The 19,677-nt window shown below is 49.1% G+C and overlaps 2 protein-coding genes across 15 annotated transcripts in view; both read right to left on the bottom strand.

Moving 5' to 3' along the window:
- Positions 1-213: 213 nt before the first annotated feature.
- Positions 214-5,961, bottom strand: FEZF1 (FEZ family zinc finger 1). Its single transcript, XM_027075358.2, has 5 exons — positions 5,764-5,961; positions 2,356-3,229; positions 1,964-2,098; positions 1,628-1,760; positions 214-1,204 (listed from the first exon to the last, which is right to left on the bottom strand). The coding sequence occupies exons 1-5, from the start codon at positions 5,778-5,780 to the stop codon at positions 846-848; spliced, it is 1,518 nt and encodes a 505-aa protein (XP_026931159.1). The 5' UTR covers positions 5,781-5,961; the 3' UTR covers positions 214-845.
- A 12,353-nt stretch (positions 5,962-18,314) lies between these two features.
- Positions 18,315-19,677, bottom strand: part of CADPS2 (calcium dependent secretion activator 2) — a 535,106-nt gene continuing 533,743 nt past the window's right edge. For all 14 annotated transcript variants that reach the window (XM_053218157.1, XM_053218152.1, XM_053218154.1 and 11 more), the window contains one exon: positions 18,315-19,213. In XM_053218157.1, the coding sequence (XP_053074132.1) occupies positions 19,043-19,213 (171 nt within the window). In that variant the 3' untranslated portion in view covers positions 18,315-19,042. The remainder of the gene's footprint in view (positions 19,214-19,677) is intronic.

Here is a 19,677-nt window from a genome sequence, read left to right as displayed (position 1 = left end):
AACTTCACATCTTCTGCCTCTGAACTTTGTCAAATTTCATTGCTTTGGGCCGAAGTTGTAACTGTGTAGAGACTATATTATTTTGTTCTTGGTGAATTTCTCAGAACAAACATTAGGAGGTACTAACCCAGGGTTGAACTTTCAAAGAATGTGGAAGGATGAGGGGGTCAGACTAGTGATCTCTAGCTGAATAATATGAACGGAGCCCTTACATTTGTTGATTAAATAAGCATGTTCCAAGTATTTATTTCCAACAGTCAATGAATCAATTTTCACGTGCAAGAATCAAAACCAAAATTCAAATTCATCCATAATGAACCACCTTTTTCTAGTGTGTGTGTGTGTGTGTGTGCGCGCGCTCACGACTGTGAAATGTGCCTTTACAGGCACACACATCTATGCGTGTATATATAACATACACACAGTGTCTTGTTACCTCAGGGAAAGAGGAAATGATAAACAATCGGCAGGCATCTTGAGACCGCAGAATAACACAATGGAAATATATACAATAATAAAATTAAAATGGTGCAGCATTCCCGGGTAGGATAATACAGATCTCAATAAATACAGCAGAATTTTGTTTAAAAAAAAATCAGAAAACAAAACCCCCAATTTTCTCATAATCGTTAGTGCGTATATAGGATATAATACACAGAACCATTTAGCAGGTGCATGCAAGAGGCTAAAGGCGGGGGAAATGCAGAGGCTTCTGGTAGGCGCTAACGTGGGGCCCAACACGCCCTGGGGTCTGCAGACGAGCTTGGGTCTGCAGAACCAGCTCTATTCCCCCGCTGCCTCGGTAGTGGGGCCCGAATGAGGCTGGGAAGGGACTTTGGCCTTGATCACTGGTGGGCCGGGTGGAGCCCGGGCTGCAGGGGACCAGGGGGCGGCAGCGGCGGCGGCAGCGGCGGCAGGGTGGCAGGCGGCATCTGCTGTAGAGGGGGCGACGGGTCCGTGCCGGGCTCCCCAGCGGACGTGCGGGCCAGCCCCAGGCTGCTGTCGTGTAGCTTGCGGACGTGCTTCTTGAGGTCAAAGTTCCTGCAGAAGCCTTTGCCACACGTGGGGCACGTGAACGGCTTCTTGTCGTTGTGAGTGTGCATGTGGAAGGTGAGGTTGTAAACCTGGTGGAAAGCCTTGTTGCAGATACTGCACTTGAACTGCTTCTCCCCGCTGTGGGTCAACTTGTGGTTTTTGTAATTCCCTGAAACAGACAGATGACAGGGACGTGGGTCTAAGTTGAGAGCTTGAGAAGAGAGGAGTGGACTATTGCAAAGCGAGAGGAAGAGCTGCCACAGCTCGGACAGCAGGTGCGGGCTGCGCTGGGCACCGGCACTTCTCTCCCCACGTTTACTTGTAAATATCAGCAATGAGGCCATCCCCTCCACATTTTAAAACATATTAACCCAGTTATATAAAACGAGAACAAGCCGCTCGGAAATACCCCTCAGTGTATAAACCATGTCTTTCTCTATTACTGATCAGATGCAAGGGCAGGAGGTTGGAATGGCAACAGATGCACCAGTAACTAGGTGCACTTTAAAAATCATTTTTCCAAAATACCCGGAAAAGATTGGAACTTTCAGTAAGACTACTGGTGAAAGGCAACGCCTCCTGCGTTCTATACCTTTTTGATGAAATCCTTTGCCACAGAATTCACACACAAACGGTTTGTAGCCTGCGTGTATTCGGGTATGCGTGTTTAAAGTGGAACTTCTATTAAATGCTTTGCCACACTGGTTACATTTGTGAGGTTTTTCCTAAGGGGAAGGGAAGAAAAGCAGAGAAGTTAAGGTATTTTGTGGAGTCCTGCAAACTCAAAAACACAGTAATGCTGTCTCCCGTGTTTTTAAGCAGAACAAAGGCAAAAACATGGCATTTCCTCCTGTCCAGCTAGCACATTTTAAACCTTATGCTAAACAGCCAGGGTTTAGCGGCTATTTTTCTACCAACCGTTCCGCACCTGGGTATGAATGATCTTGTGCCTGCACAGGGTGCTGGCTTGCCGGAAGCCCTTTCCACACACTTTGCAAACGAAGGGTCTGGCTCCTGTGTGCACTGGCATGTGACGGGTTAAGTTATAGTGTGCGTTAAACACCTTAAAGTTAAACAACATGGAGAACAGGTTAGCCCAACAAGTACTTTGAAATTAAGCGCGGCAGAGCAGGGGGAGGGAGGAAATAACCTTATAGAAAATGTATACAAATAATTACAAAAATAAAATGAAATTTGAAAGGAAGGAAGGAGGGAAGGAAAGAAGGAGGAAAGGAAGAAGGAAGGAAGGAAGGAAGGAAGGAAGGAAGGAAGGAAGGAAGGAAGGAAGGAAGGAAGACCTCCCTCCTGCATAGTACTTGCCTTTCCACACACTTCGCAAGTGAAAACTTTGGGCTTGGTATTAGGAGAGCCTCGGCTGAAGTCAGAGGTTTTGAACGCGATTTTTTCCGACAGAAGCTGGGCGCTTTCTTTCATATAATGCTGCAGTTGAGCCTGGGACAAGTCTTTGAAAGCTACTCCCGAGGGGTACTTCTCCACCGCCGGGACCACCAGTTTATTTCTTTCAGCTAAATACGTTTTTGGCTGAGGATGCAAAGGGGAACTGAGGAAGTAGGAGGCCACCGGGTGGATGTTAACGCCGGCTGCCGGGTGGCAGGGGCCGTCACCTCGATTCAGGTAGCACAGGGCTCCCATGGCGTGGAAGGAAGAATGGTTGACCACACGGGGCCTTACCAGCTTGTACTGCTGCAGCGGCAGCGCGTCCCGGGCCAGGTCGCCCTTGAGACTCAGCGCGCAGTTGAGCAGATCGCTGCAGCTGAACGCGGGCGCTGCGGGCGCCGCCGCGGATGCCGCCGTAGCCTCCAGACTCGCCTTCCGCGGCTCCGAGCCCGTCATTCCAGCCTTGGAGCTCGTATCGTACGCCACAGGCACGAAGGGGATCATGCAAGGGATCGACGAGTTAAGATGCAAAGAGTGCTTGGGGTCCCCCTTGGGCACGGCTCCCTGAAGGAAGTGGGGGACGGGCAGGGCCTTGGGCTCTGGGGTGCGCGCCATGATTCGTTCGATGGAGAAAGCCAAGGGTTTGGAGGTGCTCATCATGTTGCCCCGGGCCGGAGCAGTAGCTAACATTTTGGCAGTCGCGTTGTGGCAGCTACTGTCCATCTCTGAGTCGCCAGCGTCCGTCAGCCGGGGCCAGGCTGCGCCGTCGTTGCCTTGTTCCCTGCTTGTCACAGACCTGCGGAGAGGAGGACGGGCACCATCACCACCAGCAGCCTCCTCCTCCTCCTCCCCAGCATCACCAGCCGAACCTGCCTGCCCAGCCCAATGGACTCCTGCCAGCCCATCGCAGAGTTCTTGGCGCACCAATGACTCGAGGACAATCACTACTTATTTCTATCAATAGAAAGTGTTGTGTCAATAACGCAGCCAAGATCTCGCCAATCGTTAACTTCCAAGAGGAGAAGGTAAACTAGATAATTGCTCAATTCGCTTCCAACAGTCAACAGGAAAACTTTTTTTTTCTCCGCAGTCAGTGACTACTTTTCATTGGTGAGTGAAGTTCCCCCGCCCAAAAGAGGCGGGGGCGCTCTTCGCCGCGCGGCACGCCCTCCCCTCTGCGCACAGTCTTTCCGGCGCACACCTCGCCCTCCTCCCCCGCCCCTTTGCTTTTTCCTCTGTCTTTTTAATTCTCAATCTGCTTAACCAGGCTTTAAAGGCCAAGCAAATCTGAGATCAATTTTCTCGTTTAGCTCTAAGTGACATCATCTAAAATCATTGTGCAAAGGCTAAATAAGGAAACGGAGTCTAATTCAGGGGCAAACGCCCGGCTATATTTATGAAACGCCAGGCTCCAGAAAGCCACGGCCGGGAAACCGACAGCAGCGAAATCCGAGCTTTCTCTGCACGGTTCCGCCGGGCCGACACCGGGCCCAGGTCAAAGCCACGCCGCCTCCTCCGCAGCCCTCTTTCTAGGGCTCCTCTGGGGCCCGGGGCTGAGGACTCCTGGCATCCCGGAGTCTCTGCGGCCCGAGCCGAATCTGGACCACTTGGAAGACGCCAGCAGGTAACTGGCCTCACAAAACGTCCCTGAGAATTAAAGGCCTTGGGAGGCTTGTTATGTATTTGTGGTTTTGTAAATGTGGTACCTTGACAGAAGTTTGGGAAAGCCGCACTCCATCCACAAAGTTGAGAAGGAGTTGCAAGGCATAGGCGGGTATCACACAAGAAACCTCGGCTACGGCCCGACCCCACCCCCGATATACACGAACACACACGCGCGCGCTTTTATACGTTTCCATTGAGAGCCCAGAAAAAATATTTATGTTAAGTACTTGCTCTCAGAGCTCTCTCGGAGCATTTTAGATACTGAAAGTTAAGCAGAGAAGGGAAACAACCTATGATTCCACCCCCAGCCCTCCATGTCCCTACTGCTGGAGTCCCCACCACTTGTCAAAGCAGCGCAGGAGGCAGCCTGGGTGCGTGTGCTCACCGCGCGGCGGCGAGCACCGGGACCTGCGGGCACGCGAGCGCGCGGAGACCTAGTCCCTGCAACGCCCCAATACGCCGGCGCCCTCGGGTCTGGCGCCTCTGTCAAAACTCGGCGAGGAGCGGTAGAGCGTAAGGGGTGTTCCTGGAAGGCTCCGGTGGCTGCTTCTCCGTGCTGCGCGGGTTCCCGCCGCCTAGGCAGGCGCGGTCCGGAGCGCGCCGACCACTGCAGCGCTCACGCTCCTGGTTGCTCCCCTTTGCAAGCCTGCGATCCCGCAGAGCTTAGCCGTGGGACTAGCGGCTGCGCGGCGAGAGATCGGCGGCCGCGAGCCCGAGCCACGAAGTGGAGGAAGAGCGCAAACGTGCCAGTTCAGAACCCTGCGGCCCGCAAGCCCCTGGGAGTGACCACCCGCTGCAGCCCAGGGTGTCATCTACCTGGTGAGTTACCCTCAGTGAGTGCGTGTAGAACGGCTGGTGACGGGTGGGTGTGGGTGACTTCTTGCAAGAGGCCTGGAAAGGGTCAGCAGTGGGAGCCTGGATGCAGACTATAAAACCTGGGATTGTTGAGCCTCTGAGCAATGTCACCCCAAAATGAGAAGTTGGACCCCAAACGGAGGAAATTTGCCTCAAAATAATCCCTCCTCCCTACCACAATGCTCAGCACAGGCCACTCACTCTGGCTTTTCGTGAGGGTCTGTCCCGCCCCGGCCGTGCGAGCCGAGAGGGGTGGACACTGCAGAGAGCCAGGGCTGGGGACGCGCGCCTTGTGTCCAGCGGCGGAGCAGAGCAGCGGGATGGGTGGTGGGGACACGCAATTGCTAAGGATGGGGGGGAGGAGACGTGAGTCCTATTGGAAGTTGGAGGCAGCCAAAAGGCTAAATGGGGAGAAAGTCTGGATGCGACCGGCCTTAACAACTAGGCCTGGGAAATGCCTCCTTTCGGGTCTCGGGGTGGCTTCGGGCTGGGAGGCTGCAGCCGTACACAGGTGCAGGGTGAGGCGAGCTTAGGGCTCTAGAGCCGAGTCCAGAGAGAGGCGCCTTCGCAGCGGACTTGGGCCCGGGCTCAGTCACCCAGGGTGCACCCAAGCTGGAAATTTCCTTTCCTTTTGCTGTTGGGGCCTCAGACCCTGTCTCCTCTTCTTCCCTGCTCAGACAAAGAGCTCGGGGACGGCTTTGCTAGGGGAAAGGCGGGGTGGGGGTGGGGGCGGTGGCGTCCCACGACAGATGGGTCGCCGTTAAGACTTTAATTGCTGCCTTTTGGGGCAGGTCAGGTTTCCTTTCCTACCTGCCACTTCCCAACATCGAAAAATCCCCCTCACGCTGCACCCCTCCAACATAGGGCCAGGTTTGAAGGAAAAGGCAAAGAAGCACGAAACAGCCTGTCTCTGGAAAGCTTCGGAGCGCCCAGCTGACTGGTACACCTCATCCGCTTCCGGAGCGTTACCTGCCTTCTGGACTGAATGCTACCAGTTTGTTTTACGTTCGTCGCGTGTCCCTGCGCACTCCCCTCTCCCCCTCCCCCACTCCCTCCTCCTTAACGGCCAGAGTCCTGTTTTTGACCTCGGTACATTTCTCCTTCGGTGGACACCGAACTAACAAGGAGAATTATTGGCTAAGGGGTATACTTATTTGTATAGTTAATATTTCCATCCACTGTTTGCTTTTCACTGGTCTTTTCGGGATTTGCCTTTTTGACAAGTGTTTGAAAGTAAGGTGTCATGCCAGTTAACACAAATATTGCAAAGTAGCAATTATGCCCTCCCTTTAAAACATCAGACCTGAGTTTGCTAATCCTAAAGACTGAAGAGGTGCTTTTATGAAATCAAGGTCTTGATATTCCAACATTGGTTAATGAGTATCTTCTATTCAAAACCTAACTTAAAGCTCTTACTTAAAAAAATATATCTCTATTCAGTTAGAACTGCCGTAAACAAAATGCAAAATGCATTTAGGAAGGGCTTCCATTGTCTTGTCAAATCTGTCCAGTACTTTGGGTTTCCTTCCCCACATTTGAAAGATAACAAAACAAAAAAGAAAAGAAAAGCAGAGCATATTTGGCAAATTCAGAAGCTTCTAAAACTGTTCATCACTTAAAAATTGTTTATTAAAAGAATGCAAGACAGCCTTGTTCGTTTCATTAATGGCAAATAGAAACAGTTATAGTTTCTTTGGACTTTCTTTGAGACTCTTCTAATCCCCTTTTTGGTCAGAGCCAGTGATTTAAGTGTCCCACTCCTTCCCAATCACAGAAAGCCAGTATTTAAATCCTTGTGGAAGGGGAGTATCAAGTGTGTGGTTTATCCCGCCTGAGATGTACTGAGGGAAGCAGAGCAGTCCTTGATATGAAGAGACCTGATAAACTCTTAAGACCTCCTGAGAAAATACGAAAAATTTCTACTCTTCTAAAATAATTTCAAGTTCTCATTTTTTTTTTTTTTTTTTTTGCCTCGGGAGCCCAATTTTTATTTCAGTGCTTCCTAAACTTTGTTCTTGATTGTTCAAGAACTTGCATAATTTTCACAGGTTTTTAAATTTACATTCCTATCACAAGCAAATGCAGTTTTTGGTCAAGACTATTGCAATCTGAAATAAAAGGCAATATAATGGAGCCATTGATTATAATCCACAATCTTTCCCCTCTTCTTCTTTAATAAGCCACAAAGTACTGTTGAGTTTTTAAAAAGGAACACATGGATTAGAAACTATTATAACTTATCCAACCTTCTGCCAAGTGCATGAATTCATCTCTGCTCATGTTTTTAGGATTTTCAGGCCTCTCCAACATCCATGGCCCCTGCTTCATCATCAGAAGTAACAGCCTGCTTTCCCTTTGCTTCTTAGTAGCTACTATGAGCTCAATGGAAGAGACTAGATTATTATTCCGACCACCCTGCCTCCCCAGGCACTAGGACCCATCCACAAGTCTTCCTGTTTAATAAATAGCAACCTACCTGCCTTCTGGAGGAGGAAAAACATTCCTAAATTCTTCTACAGTTTTACTCAGTCTTTATGTCTGACTTGTCTTTTGTTACTTCCTGTAATGTGTGATGGAGGTGGAGCGTTGGAGTAGGCCCCAAAGAGGGGGATCTGCAAGGTTCAAAGGAAGAGTCTTGTTGAGTACCTCAGATTAAGTTAATGAATACACAGTGGGAACTAACTTTCCAGCACATCAACAAACACAAGAGCTACGAGTTCCGATTTGAGGCTACTAGTGTGCTTTTAGTTTGGCAGCAAATAAAGAATTTTTGCTAATTTTGTAAAGCGTGTGAAGGGCAGTGTCCTCGGTTGGTTGTGAAGGAGGGGTCAGTTAACTCACCGAGCTCTCCTTTCTTCTGGGGGAGGGGAGGAAGGAGCGTGGTTTGTTGTTTAGACCTTTGTTGTTACTATTTATTTCTTTTTATTGGGGGTCTGGGTTCAACCTAGTGGAATTGTCCTCAAAACAGCATTTACATATTAAATCGGTTTGTAAAAGTAAAGGAAGAGCCCCAAAGGTGAGAGCTATTAATGAGCCGGCAAGCATTACAGACAAGGATCACCTGCGGCGGGTTTGTTTCTGCCCCTCCACTAATGCTCGGGTTTTTCTCTCCCGTTCCCACAGGCCTGTGAGGTGTGTTCCCTACACACTGCGACTCAGAGCTGGACTTGGGGGAAAAAGAAGTTCAGAAACAAGCAACCCAATGTTTCCAACTCATTCGAGAAGCTGCCTACAAGTCTAACTACAAAAGTCAGACAAGTTTTGCTTGCAATTTACAAGGTAGTTCTGGAAGCCTGGGAAGTGAACAATTAGAAGAGGACGCCCCAAACACGCTCTTTTGTTCTGCACTGATCGCTGGTTGTGCAACTGGCTGATTATAGCTTTTCAGCAGCAGTCCCCAGATAATTTTTACGAGTCATTTTTGTGGTCAAAATAAAACCTACATTCGACACCGCCCGATTCTTTCCTTGAGACTACCCACGAGGTTTAGAGCAGTTGTGATGTTCTTTGCAAACTTTCTGATTTCCCATGAAATAAATGTCTATAATAGAAAATCAAATAATACAGAGCAGAGAAGGAGCTTAGAGAAATGGAGAAGCAACAGAAGTAAATGAAAATCCGAGAGCCTTTTATCAACGTAGTTACCTCCCGGACCCCGGCCGTCGGTGGCTCCCGGCCGGGAGCGCCCCGCGCCGACCCGCTGCCCTCGGCCGTCTGGGCGTCCATAACGGCGGCGACCTCGGCGCCCCCCGGCCCTGGCCTCGGACGGGAACTGCGTTCCCGCTGCGGGCGCCGGAGCTGAGGTGCCCGGCCTCACTCACGATTCGTTTGCCGGAGCAGAGCCATTTAAAAAGAAGCCCGAAGTGAAACCGAAAAGCTGACACTCCCTGGCTGGGATCTCCACTTATTGGTTCTTGCTCACGAGTCCCGAACGGTTAAAAATGACGTCGGCAAGGCCAGGGGCGACCGGGCTCTGTGACCCTGCCTTGGAGGGGCCGGCTAGGGAGGCTGGAGCGGCTTAGAGGGGACTGGGGGCCGGGGCGCTACGCCCACCGCCCGCCGCCAGCCAGACCTCCCCGCCCGCCCCCCGCGCGCTGCGCGTCCGGCGGGGCTCCCGCGCCCCCCACCCCACCCCCCTGCCCGCGCCGCGCGGTCGTCGCTTGGGTCCCTCTGACCTCCGGCCTCGGGGCCTCCACCACACCTTCGCGCCCCGCGCTCCTTTGGGGCGCGATCTCGCTCCTCCCTCTCCCCGCCGCACCCCCGCGGATCCAGCGACGGCTCCGTCCCTCCCCTCCCCACCCCCAAGGCTGGTGGGAGATGGGGGCAGTCACCAAAGGGTTTCGGGCGGGGGTGCCGGATCGGGTTTAGAGACCAAGTAACAGATGGCGGAGAACTCCCGTTTGAAAAGTTTCTGAACAGAACAGTCGCTAATAGACTTGCTTTGACGACTCCGGGTGTAACCGAAGGGTCATTTAATCTAGATGTCAAGAGAAAGAAAACAGGCCTGACGCCATGGCACGCCCAAGAGGGAACCGGAGCATCTTTTTATAAGTTTTGCCTGTCACCTTCAGTTTCCCGGAAAACACTTCCTTAAGCCACTTTTAAACGGGGTGGTGGGGGCACCTGTGAGCTCTCCTCCGAAAACCTTTCGTGTCCATTGCGCTCTGTTTCAGTGCCCCAGCTGCCTTCGGAGCCGTTCGGCTTGGGCTGCCAATTGTTGGGTGTCTCCTGACCGTCTCGGGGAAAGCGAGGGAGTTTTCTAACTCGATTCTTCGGTGGAAGAGTTTCCTTCTGCCTTCCCCTTTGGGCCCCACCCTCCAACCTGAACTTTCATTCCGGTTCCTGAGCTCCCCCTGCCAAGCCCTTCTTCCTTGCTAAAGGAGGAGAGGGCATGACTGTGCACGGAGCACAATACCCCCACAGCCACCTCCAGCTACTTTCACAATCCCTGAAGGACGGAGGGGGGACGCTCAGCCACTGGCTGGGGCCCCCTCTCTTGGTGGAGGTGGCGTTCTTCTGCGACACCCGCCCCCACCACCTTAGGCCTCTCTCAGACCTGATCCTGTAGGCATTGCACATGTTTCAAAAGTTGAACTGTGAATCCCAGGCTTTAAGGAATCTCTCCAACTTTTACGATGTTAAGTAAAATTACTGCCGTCTTAGTTTGAATTAGTTTGGAAGTCTTTTTTTCTTTTTCTCTTCCCTCTGTGTCCTCTTTGAGTTGTTAACTCTTTGACTTTCGCTGACAGTGGGTCCGCCCTCATAGCTTCCAATTAGACTCACAGGGGACGAGGGTACTGGAAAGAGCGCGAAGCGTTCAGCGCCCCGCGTCAGTGCTGACGCTGGCAACAGGGGAACAGCATCCCGCGGCCCCCGGCGACCTCGAGGGGCCGGCCGGCTGCTGTCACGAACGTGTCTGCCGAGGCTCCTGGGGCCTGGGTGTCAGCCCTGAGCCCCCCTGCCGGCCCGCGGGGTCGACGGTGGGGAGAGAAGCTGGGTCTAGGTAAAAAAAAAAAAAAAAAAAACACAACACAAAACAAACAAACAAAACCACGGAAGGATAAGAAGGCTGTGCATCATTCAAAGACTGAATGGGGTCGGTTCCCGCTGCCTGTGGAGGGGGAAGAAACCCCTCCTCTACCTAACCCTGTGATTCACAGCTTCTCATAAATTTACATAATACAAAGGCGTAGATGTAAACCTAAAGGACAAAAATAATAATTCCACAGCACATATTCCATTTTCGCACCGTGGGCCTGGAAAAGTTCCCGGTGTTGGCACATGAGCTGATTTCCAAAGCTTTATACTCATGACGGAGAATAACTGAACTTTCACACCACTGTTGAAAGAAGAGGCGGAGAGGGAGAAAAAAGGGAAAGAAGGAGAAATTGGCTTTAATGACACTGATTTAGAGTTCTTACGGAAGCAAAACAATTTTAAAAATTAAGAGCATATGCTGCGTTCAAAAGGCAGCAGGCATGATAATAATTGGGGTTCCTTACTTTCCAAAGGATCTCTTCCCCTTTTATTTGGCAGATATCGACGTTTTATTTGAAGAGGAAAATCAGCCTTTAATATTAGCAGAACACTCCAATTTATTATTTCTCTAGATAAGTGAAGGCCCCAACATTTACTGACAGAATGCCTTCTCTGTCGAGAGGGCTCCAACCGGCCGACTCACATATAAGATGGAAAAGGGAAAGGCGGCAGCTACGAAGTACACGTGATTGCTGTCGTTGCCTTTCTAGGATTCGTGTTTTTTCTTTCTTTTCTGAATTTGAACTTGGATACTACTAGTAAATTCCAAATCCGGAGCCCTACTTGAAACATTTTCCTAATGATCCATCCTAATGATGTGGAATCAAATGCGGGACAGGGGCAAATCCAGCCGCAAGATCTGTGGGACCCCAGCGTCCTCTTATGTTAGCCACGATGGCCGCACTGGTGTTAGTGGCCTTTGGTCTCGAGCTCCGCCTCTGCCAATGCGCCTCGCGTCCAGCCACGAGTGGGCATCGGAGCCCTTCCCTCATTGTTTAGACATGGGAGTGGTGGTAACTGGAAATCACAAACGGGAAAGACCATTTTCCCCCTCCTCCTTCTCCTGCATCTTTCCGTTCTTCCAGCTTCTCTTACCTCTGCAAAACCCGTATGCAAAACTAGCCATTATAATCCCCTTTCCTTCATGTTCCTTACTATCCTTCCATTTTTTTTTCCATGTTTATTTACTTATTTTGAGAAAGAGGCAGAGCACGAGCAGGGGAGGGGCAGACAGAGAGGGAGAGAGAATCCCAATCAGGCTCTGCGCTGTCAGTACAGAGCCTGATGCTGGGCTTGAACCCACCAATATCTAGATCATGACCTGAGCCAAAGTCGGATACTTAAGGGACTGAGCCACTCAGGCACCCCTCCCCCCTTACTATCATTTTAAAGCTGGATTCTTCAATTGTCCATTGAAATGGACAACAACCTTTCCCCCTTTCTAAGACAGTTTTTCGTATGTACTTCTATCACCAATTTGTCCCACACATTTTGAGGGCCGGATTAAATGATGCCAGTTTCCTGCCTTGCTTTGGCCTCCTAAAGCAGAGTGCCTTCATCTGGGGAAGGCCACACAGCTAGTGGACCCCTTGTTAACCACAACAGATGGTGGCAGTTACCCTTTGCCTTGGATTGTTTTTCTGTGAAATGGGACTAAATCAAAGCCTATTTCATTCTTGGGAGGCTTGGAGACTGCAAAGAGATTTTAAAATAAAACTACTCTACATATGAAAAGCTATCTATCACCTTGTTAAAAAGTTAGGCTACAAACTTTTCCAAAATATTTTTCAGAAAATCTGTATTTAAAAAACACCCCTTCGGCTCAACGATTTGATTTCTGGTTAAATACATGGACATGTTAAAATGCATGTAAAGAATCACATTTGCTAAATTATTTTTCACAGCCTTGAGGATTTTCCTTATCCTTGGGGGCCTGCTCTCCCACATTCAGTCCTAAGGTCTCCAGGGGACACTTTCTTCTGTAGAATGATGAATTAACCTTTCACAAAAGCTTTTCAAAAATCCCAGTTTGATTAAAGCAGATTTCATCTGTTTGGAAGCACTTATGCATTTCTAAAATTAATCAACTTTTTGATAGACTATCCTAATTATATGAAAGAATACACCCAGCAATCACACAATATAACAACAACAAAAAAGCCTGGGCAGTTTGAACAAATGACAACAAATGAGATTCTTTAATACAGCAACTTTGAAGTGTGTTTTAAAAAATTATTACCCGGCTCTGGGGGGGGGGGGTGGGCTGTCAAAGCTCTCTCTTGCCATAATCAGCTGCTACCCCTATCTTTCCACGTTTCACTTTCCAGTTTTTGAAGTACAGTCCTGCTGGGTTCTGACCTTTTACTATATAACCCCTCTTTAATGAAACTTTTTCTACCTCCCTAGCAGTATCTCCTTCCAAAGTTACAATTCGTTGTGCTTCCTTGGCATTTTAGAGAAATGCCCTAAAAAGTTTCAGCATTTAAATGTTTCTTTCCACCAATCACATCCATGAGAGGTGTTACTTGTTGGTTGGCTGTTAGCAAGGAAGCAGTGTTAAGAGGCAAGTCAGAATTGATTTGAAGCAGAAAAGATTTGACACACCACTTAATTTTTTCAAAGGTACAAATTGTGTGTAGGGGACCCAGAAACAAGTCTGTGTCTGAGCCCAGGAAAGGGTAACTCCTCTGCCTGATGATTCTTGAATTCAAAATAAACTCTTCACTTCCTCTCTGACTTGAGAACCACTGATCCTAGGGATGGCCAAAGATTTTATTTTATTGATTTTTTAAAAATATCTTTTAGTGTTTTATTTATTTTTGAGAGAGAGAGCACCCCCAAGCAGGGGAGAGTGGGGGGGGGAGGGGTAGATACAGGATCCCAAGCTGGCTCTGTGCTGAGAGCAGCAAGTCCAATGTGGGGCTCTGACTCAAGAAGCACAAGATCATGACTTGAGCCGGAGTCAGGTGCTCAACCAACTGAGCCACCTAGGCGCCTCGGGATGGAAAAAGATTTTAGACGAATATGTCTAGAATATGTTTATTTACTAAATTTTATATAAAATTTTTTTTAAGTTTATTTATTCTGAGAGAGAGAGAGAGAAAATGAGAGTGAGCAGGGGAGGAGCAGGAAGAGAGGGAGAGAGAGAATCCCAAACAGGCTCGGTGCTCTCAGCTTGGACCCTGCTTCCGGGGCTGGATCCCACAAACCTTACATTCATGACCTGAGTTGAAATCAACCCTCCCCCCCCCCCCCCCCCCCCCCCCCCCCCCCCCCGCCCTTTAACAGACTGAGCCAGCCAGGTGGCCCTATTTGCTAAATTTTAACAATCACCCACAAATAAGCACATAAATACAGTCACTTTTGATGTAAAGTTATGAAGTCCTGGGAGTTAAAGGCATCTGTGGCATTCTGCTTCCTCTGTCTGGAGCCCAATAGCTGCAGGCAGGCTACCTTACAGGAATGATGAAGGTGGGGAACATCCCTCCAGTTATAAAAGTAGCTCTAGTCCCAGCCCAAAGCAGCGGGAGTATCTTCCCCTTTGCTAAGTGGTGAGTGTCTTCGTCTCCAAGGCCGCCGAGTGCCTGGCCCCAGCATCACAGGGCACGTGTCTCCCTCGCCACGGACACGCTGGGATGAGCCCCTGGGGCTTGCCCTCGGCCCACGCTGGGCCTCCCAGTTATTGGCGTTTTCACGACAGCCTACAAGGGCTGGCAGTTCCGCACTCTGGGCCAGGACTCGGTGCTGACTGTTGCCCTCAGTGTCAGCCCTTTTCGCTCGCTGGAGCGGTTTGCGGCCTCCTCTGCTTCTCTCTCGGTTCCGCTTCGAATTTTCCAAGCGCTTACTGTGCGCGCATCTCTGGTCTGAGACGCAGGACGCCATTCTAGGCCTCCTTAAACTTTGGAAAACATGAATGAACACCAATTTGCCCCTTAAATTCTCTTGCACTTAGAACCTACTGGGCAGAGGCCGAGGTCTGAGATTCCTCACTTGTGGTCTAGCACCCCGGGATCACACCTGTCTAGTTTCTGAGCCTCTGACCAACTCCATCCCCCAAAGGCACGTCTCCAGCTGCCTCCCCTCCCTCCGGCCGCTCCGTGGGCTGCTCGAGGCGAAGCCGGCCCTTTCTGGAGACCCGACAAGGTTTGCCCCTCCCCGTCTTCTCCTCTCCTCCCACTAGGCTGGCCCTATATATAACCCCGGAACCCTCCAGTCCACTGACACGCCGGGGGCGAGGCTGAAGATCCGCTGAGCTGGCTGTGATGCGGAAGGACCCTGAAACCACCGCGGGGACAATGGCTGGAGAATGGTGGTGCGCATTGGCAGAGGCAGGACTGCCACGATTTCTTTTGAATCCATTCCTCACAAAGAACTAGTTAGTATTGGCCACAACTTATTACCTGTCTCTAATTCTTACAACCACCTGCCTTATTAAGTCCTCATTTTACAGTGAGGTTCAGTGACTTGCCCAAGGACACAGAGCTCAGACGCGGGGAAGAGGCGTAGCTGTTAGGACTCAAAAGACTCAAACCCAGGCTTCTCTGGCCCCAAGGCCTTGCTTACTACGATCTCCAAGCGGTGTCCTGTGCACCTGTTTCTTGGTATTAAATCAGGGGTCTTCATTTGGGAACCACATCGAATTCTTCTTCTCTTCTCGGCACTACACTCTCACACTCCACTGCCTATTCCCTTAAAACAATCACATCTTGCACACGGACAAAGGGCGCGACTGACTGTCGGTCGTGACTTCTGGAACGCAGGCTCAGCGCTTTGCGCTCAGTCTCTATCCGCTTCTACTCCTCTAAGTATCTTTCTTCAGTGTCACAGAGAAGAGCAGATTAAGGCATCTCTGCACGCCATCCTTCAGTCAACGCTGGGGGAAAGCCTCACCCTGGGAAGGGGAAGGGGGAGCAACTGCCAGCCGCGCGCTTCGGGCACTGCGGGGTCTCAGCTCCTCTTCGCCTCCGCCCGGCTGCCCAGGCCCCTGGGCTCGACTCCGTCTGCAGCAAAGTACTGGAGCCAACTCAGACGTCCGCTTTCCCCGAAGGTTCCTGCCCGTCCAGCGAGCAGAGTTTGAAGGGGGAAAGGAGACCCGCTCTCCACCGCGCTCGCCGCATAGCACTGGGGCAGGGGGGTGAGTTAGGAGGACCCCAAGTAAAGATAGGACGAACACGGTCTTCCCGAACTCCCACAGACCAGGCCTCCAATTCCGCGCAAAACTAACGGGGGTGGGATGGGTCGAGGGCAGTCGGTGGGGGCTGGGCCTCGCGGCGAAGGCAGAGGCGCAGAGCGCGCGGGGGCCGATCTGCTTGCTCTTTGGGCGAGTGTTTACCCCGCCACCAGCGGCGCGTGAACATCTCTCAGGAACATCGATCTATCACCTCCCTTTAGGGACCCGGACCGGGAAATTTCCATTTTCTGTTTGGGGAGTAAAAAATAAAAGCGACCAGGCTCATGCTCGAATTTCCACGCTCAGGTCTTTCTACCAGACGCCAGGCGGGAGGGGATGGGAAGGCAGGCTCTGAGCTCCGGCTCGCGGGGATCCTGCCGACCGCCAGCGCGCTCGTCCCGCACGCCGGGCGCTGACCCCGCGTCTCCGCGCGTTTGCAGGGAGCGGGCAGGGAGGGTTGGGGGCTCGCGCCTCTCGGACTGCAGGAGGTCGCAGCAGGGAGGGGCTCCATGAGCAGCGATGGCCGAGTGACCTCCTTCCCACCAAGCGCACCTTCCCGGAGCTCAGGGACCCGAAGTCTTCGCGGGCGAAGGAGGGCGGCGCTAGGCCAGGCCGGGCTATGACCGTGGGGGGCGGGGTGGGTGCCCCGAGGCACTTTGCACGCGCGCTTACTGCAAAAGTAGCAGAAAGTCCTTTCTGCAGAGCGAGGGACAATGAACAAGAACTAAGGGGAATTCAGGTGGAAAAACCCGTGAATGCAAGAACGACCCACAGCTGGAGCTGAGAGGTTTACGTTAAGCTCTGTGTGGTTCTTTCCCTTTCCGGGAAAAGGCATTATTATTTTTTTCTCCATGCGTTCGGAGAAACTTTCCTTTTAGACGTGTTATTTAACAGATCCATTCTAGCTGGATATTGGACTGCATTAGTTATTTTCTCCTGCAACACTCACCAAACTGCCCCCGAAACGCACTTTTTGGCCCTTGCCCAAAACCATTTAGGAGGATAGGACTATTTCTTTGAGTTAAAAATGATTTTCACTTCAAAAATTTTGTTAAAACTTGTTCGTCTTTCAATTAAATTCCTTTAAATGAAATAATACTTTTTTAAAAAAATAGTAACACTTGGCTTCCTTTAATAGACAGATGCTTGGGTATTCACCCTAACAGTTACACACACCGATGAACAATTATTAAGTCGTCTCAAGCAATTTGCAGTTATGTTGGAGAGAATTTCTGGGCAAAAACCCAAAAGTGGTATTTCATTCTCTTTCAGTTACTTTATAGATTTCTCTTCTACGCCTCTTTGTGGCTAAAAGGTTAGTCCACATAGTCCTCATAAACTTCTGAGCATCCCCACTACCTGCCTTTGGCTCTGCTGTTCTCCCTGTGGAAGCCACTGAAGGTTGGAGTGGGGAGTAGAGCTTTTAGAAATCTCCTGAGTACAGAAGGGAAGGCGCAGAGAACCCGCAAATCTAGAGAGAAGCTACAAGAGGCTGACCAGCCAAGAGAGCCAGCGGGCAGGTGAACTAGATCAGCAGGAAGGAAGATCCGCCTGGCCCCAAGGGCTTTCCCCTGCATTTCTGAATTGGATCAGCTAGATATTTCCTTTCATAGGGCTGGAGGGGGGCGAAGGGATCAGTCATCCATCATTCATACTTCAGGACAATATGGGCCAATTACTTAGAGATGAGCTGAATCAAAGACACAGGCATTTAGAAGAAAACAAGGGTGGGTAATTTGCAAGTAGCCAGCCATTTGAGCTGTGCGGCAGCAACCGTGGAGAGGGTACCACCGAGGAGTTTAGGGTGGCACAACTGGACACGTAGGGGCCCAAAGAGAGGATGATACTGGATGTGAAGGTGAAGACAGGGAAAGAGAACATTTCACGAAAAACTGACTTTCCACAACACTGAGTTGGTAGAGTTAGTTTCTAATCCAGGAAAGGGGAAGACATCTACTTTCATGTTTGTCCTGTACCGTAGGGTGTCTTACCCCGAGGACCCAGATTTGAGCCCAAACCAGTAGTATATGATAACTGAATTAAATGGATTTTTGTGGGCTAGTCCAGCTACTGAGACACCATTAATAACACAGGAGAATGAATTTGGAGGTCTAAGAAGTCGGTTTCACTTCCAAAATTCCAGAACTACAGTTTACATAAATTCAGGGATACCTCTGCTTATTCTGCATTAACTTACCTCATTTAAAGATTATTTATGAATGGATGTAGTAGCACAATATGAATTTTAGGAAAAAATACAAAATTAAAACTCACAGAGAAGTTACAAAGTTATAACACTATTATTTTTCAAAATTATAGCAAGAAAATATTTTGGAAGAAGATATAATAGTTAACTAACCTGTCAATTGCTAGTTAAATTACCAGCATTCCTAGTATTACTCTTTATTAGTTAACACTGCTAACGTTAATAACACATATGAGTATGTAGTCAACATTACCTTTGCTATGGAAATACTCTTTTAACAAATGTGTGTGCCTTCTAGGTGCAAAAGCACTCTTGATATCTTTTACTCATTTGATTGTAAACAAACAAAAACACAAAAACACAGAGACAAATTGTTGGGGCTTTCATAATACTGCAAACATTTTTTTTTACTGCATTTAATTTACACAAGTCTAATAAATACAGGAGTGGTTTCGACCAAAGAGATTTTTATTGCCTGCAAGCTGTTACACTTAGAAGTAGGAGAATATGGTATGTTGAAGGCAGCACATTTACTACCTTACACTTTGGGATTTTTTCTTACGCTTGAAAGAAGGAATGTTCAGAATAAAGCAAGACACAAGCTGATGGATAATCTAGTCTATATTTGGGTTTGGCAGTCCTTGAAGCCTGCAGATGAACTCAGAATACTAAGAACAGAGGTTAAAGTTTTTACACACATCACAACAATGGCAAATTAACTACAAAAAAAAAAAAAACCCTCACACATAAATGATAAACTATTAAATACACACCACTTTAACAAGGGCACGATAGAGCTGGCACAGTGATCCAAGTAGCTTCTTCTCACAATGTCACATTATGAGAAACACATAACTCATTTCACACACAGGACACTACTTTGATGTAATTACAGACGAAAAAGTCAAATCTTCCAAAAAAACCAAAAAGTTATGTTTCAATCACAAAGCCAAAGCTCATTTTAGGTCAAACTACACAAAAGAGACTCATCTTTAAAAATCCCCCAAACCAAGAAACTTGTCATTTTCCCCTTTAACTCTGCTTCCAGGTTCACTCTTTACAATGCGGAGTGAAATACAAGCATTTTTTATTTGGTCCAAACAATCAATGTAATTACAAGGACAGGGTACAAAATAATGTCAAGGTCCTCCTTCCTCCCACAGAGCTGGGAGTTATTAGCCTTCTTCTTCATCACTGTCTTTCATGGTGATGCCCTGAAGTCCTCCTCCTTCCGAGACGGAGGCTGTAGCCTCCTCGACTGTTAAACGTCTGTGCAGAGTATCGTAGGTCTTACTGTTCAGTGTGCCTTCTAACACACCCTGAAGTCGGAAGTCCCTATAGGTTTTCTGGAAGAAGAAGAAAGACTTTGCTTAGATAGTTCACGAATTGTATGGATGGACGTCCGTATGTATCCTCAGTTAGCATTTCAAAAATAATGTGGGACAATTCACTAATGGACTCAGATTGTAGCTGCCCATGTCAATCAACCTGTTGGTATATTTCTGGGGAGAAAAAGAAATGAGACCTCAGATCCTGCTTTTCAAAGTAGAATCACTCTGAATAGATCAAAATGTTCTGACAGATGACAAGTGAAAAATATTGCTAATGGCACATACTTTGCTATTTGAATAGCTTGCGACAAGGTAAAATGATAGGCACTTATGTACATTTTTAAATGAAGGAATTCTTAGTTTTTCAGTTGACATGTCTTTCCTTTAATACTGAAAAACACATTTTATGCAATGTATTAGCTTTTGGGGGGAAGTGTGGAGGGAGATAATTAATCCTATTATCAGTAAAAGAAGTTTGC

This window comes from Acinonyx jubatus, chromosome A2 (assembly GCF_027475565.1).
Source record: "Acinonyx jubatus isolate Ajub_Pintada_27869175 chromosome A2, VMU_Ajub_asm_v1.0, whole genome shotgun sequence".
Taxonomy (NCBI): domain Eukaryota; kingdom Metazoa; phylum Chordata; class Mammalia; order Carnivora; family Felidae; genus Acinonyx; species Acinonyx jubatus.
This window is presented reverse-complemented; position numbering and strand designations above follow the sequence as displayed.

Excerpts from the sequence above, each read along its gene's own strand:
- FEZF1 (XM_027075358.2), bottom strand. Across the intron at positions 1,761-1,963 it reads ACAAGATCATTCATACCCAG|GAAAAACCTCACAAATGTAA; the intron begins GTGCGGAACGGT and ends CCTTCCCCTTAG. Across the intron at positions 1,205-1,627 it reads CAAAGGATTTCATCAAAAAG|GGAATTACAAAAACCACAAG; the intron begins GTATAGAACGCA and ends TGTCTGTTTCAG.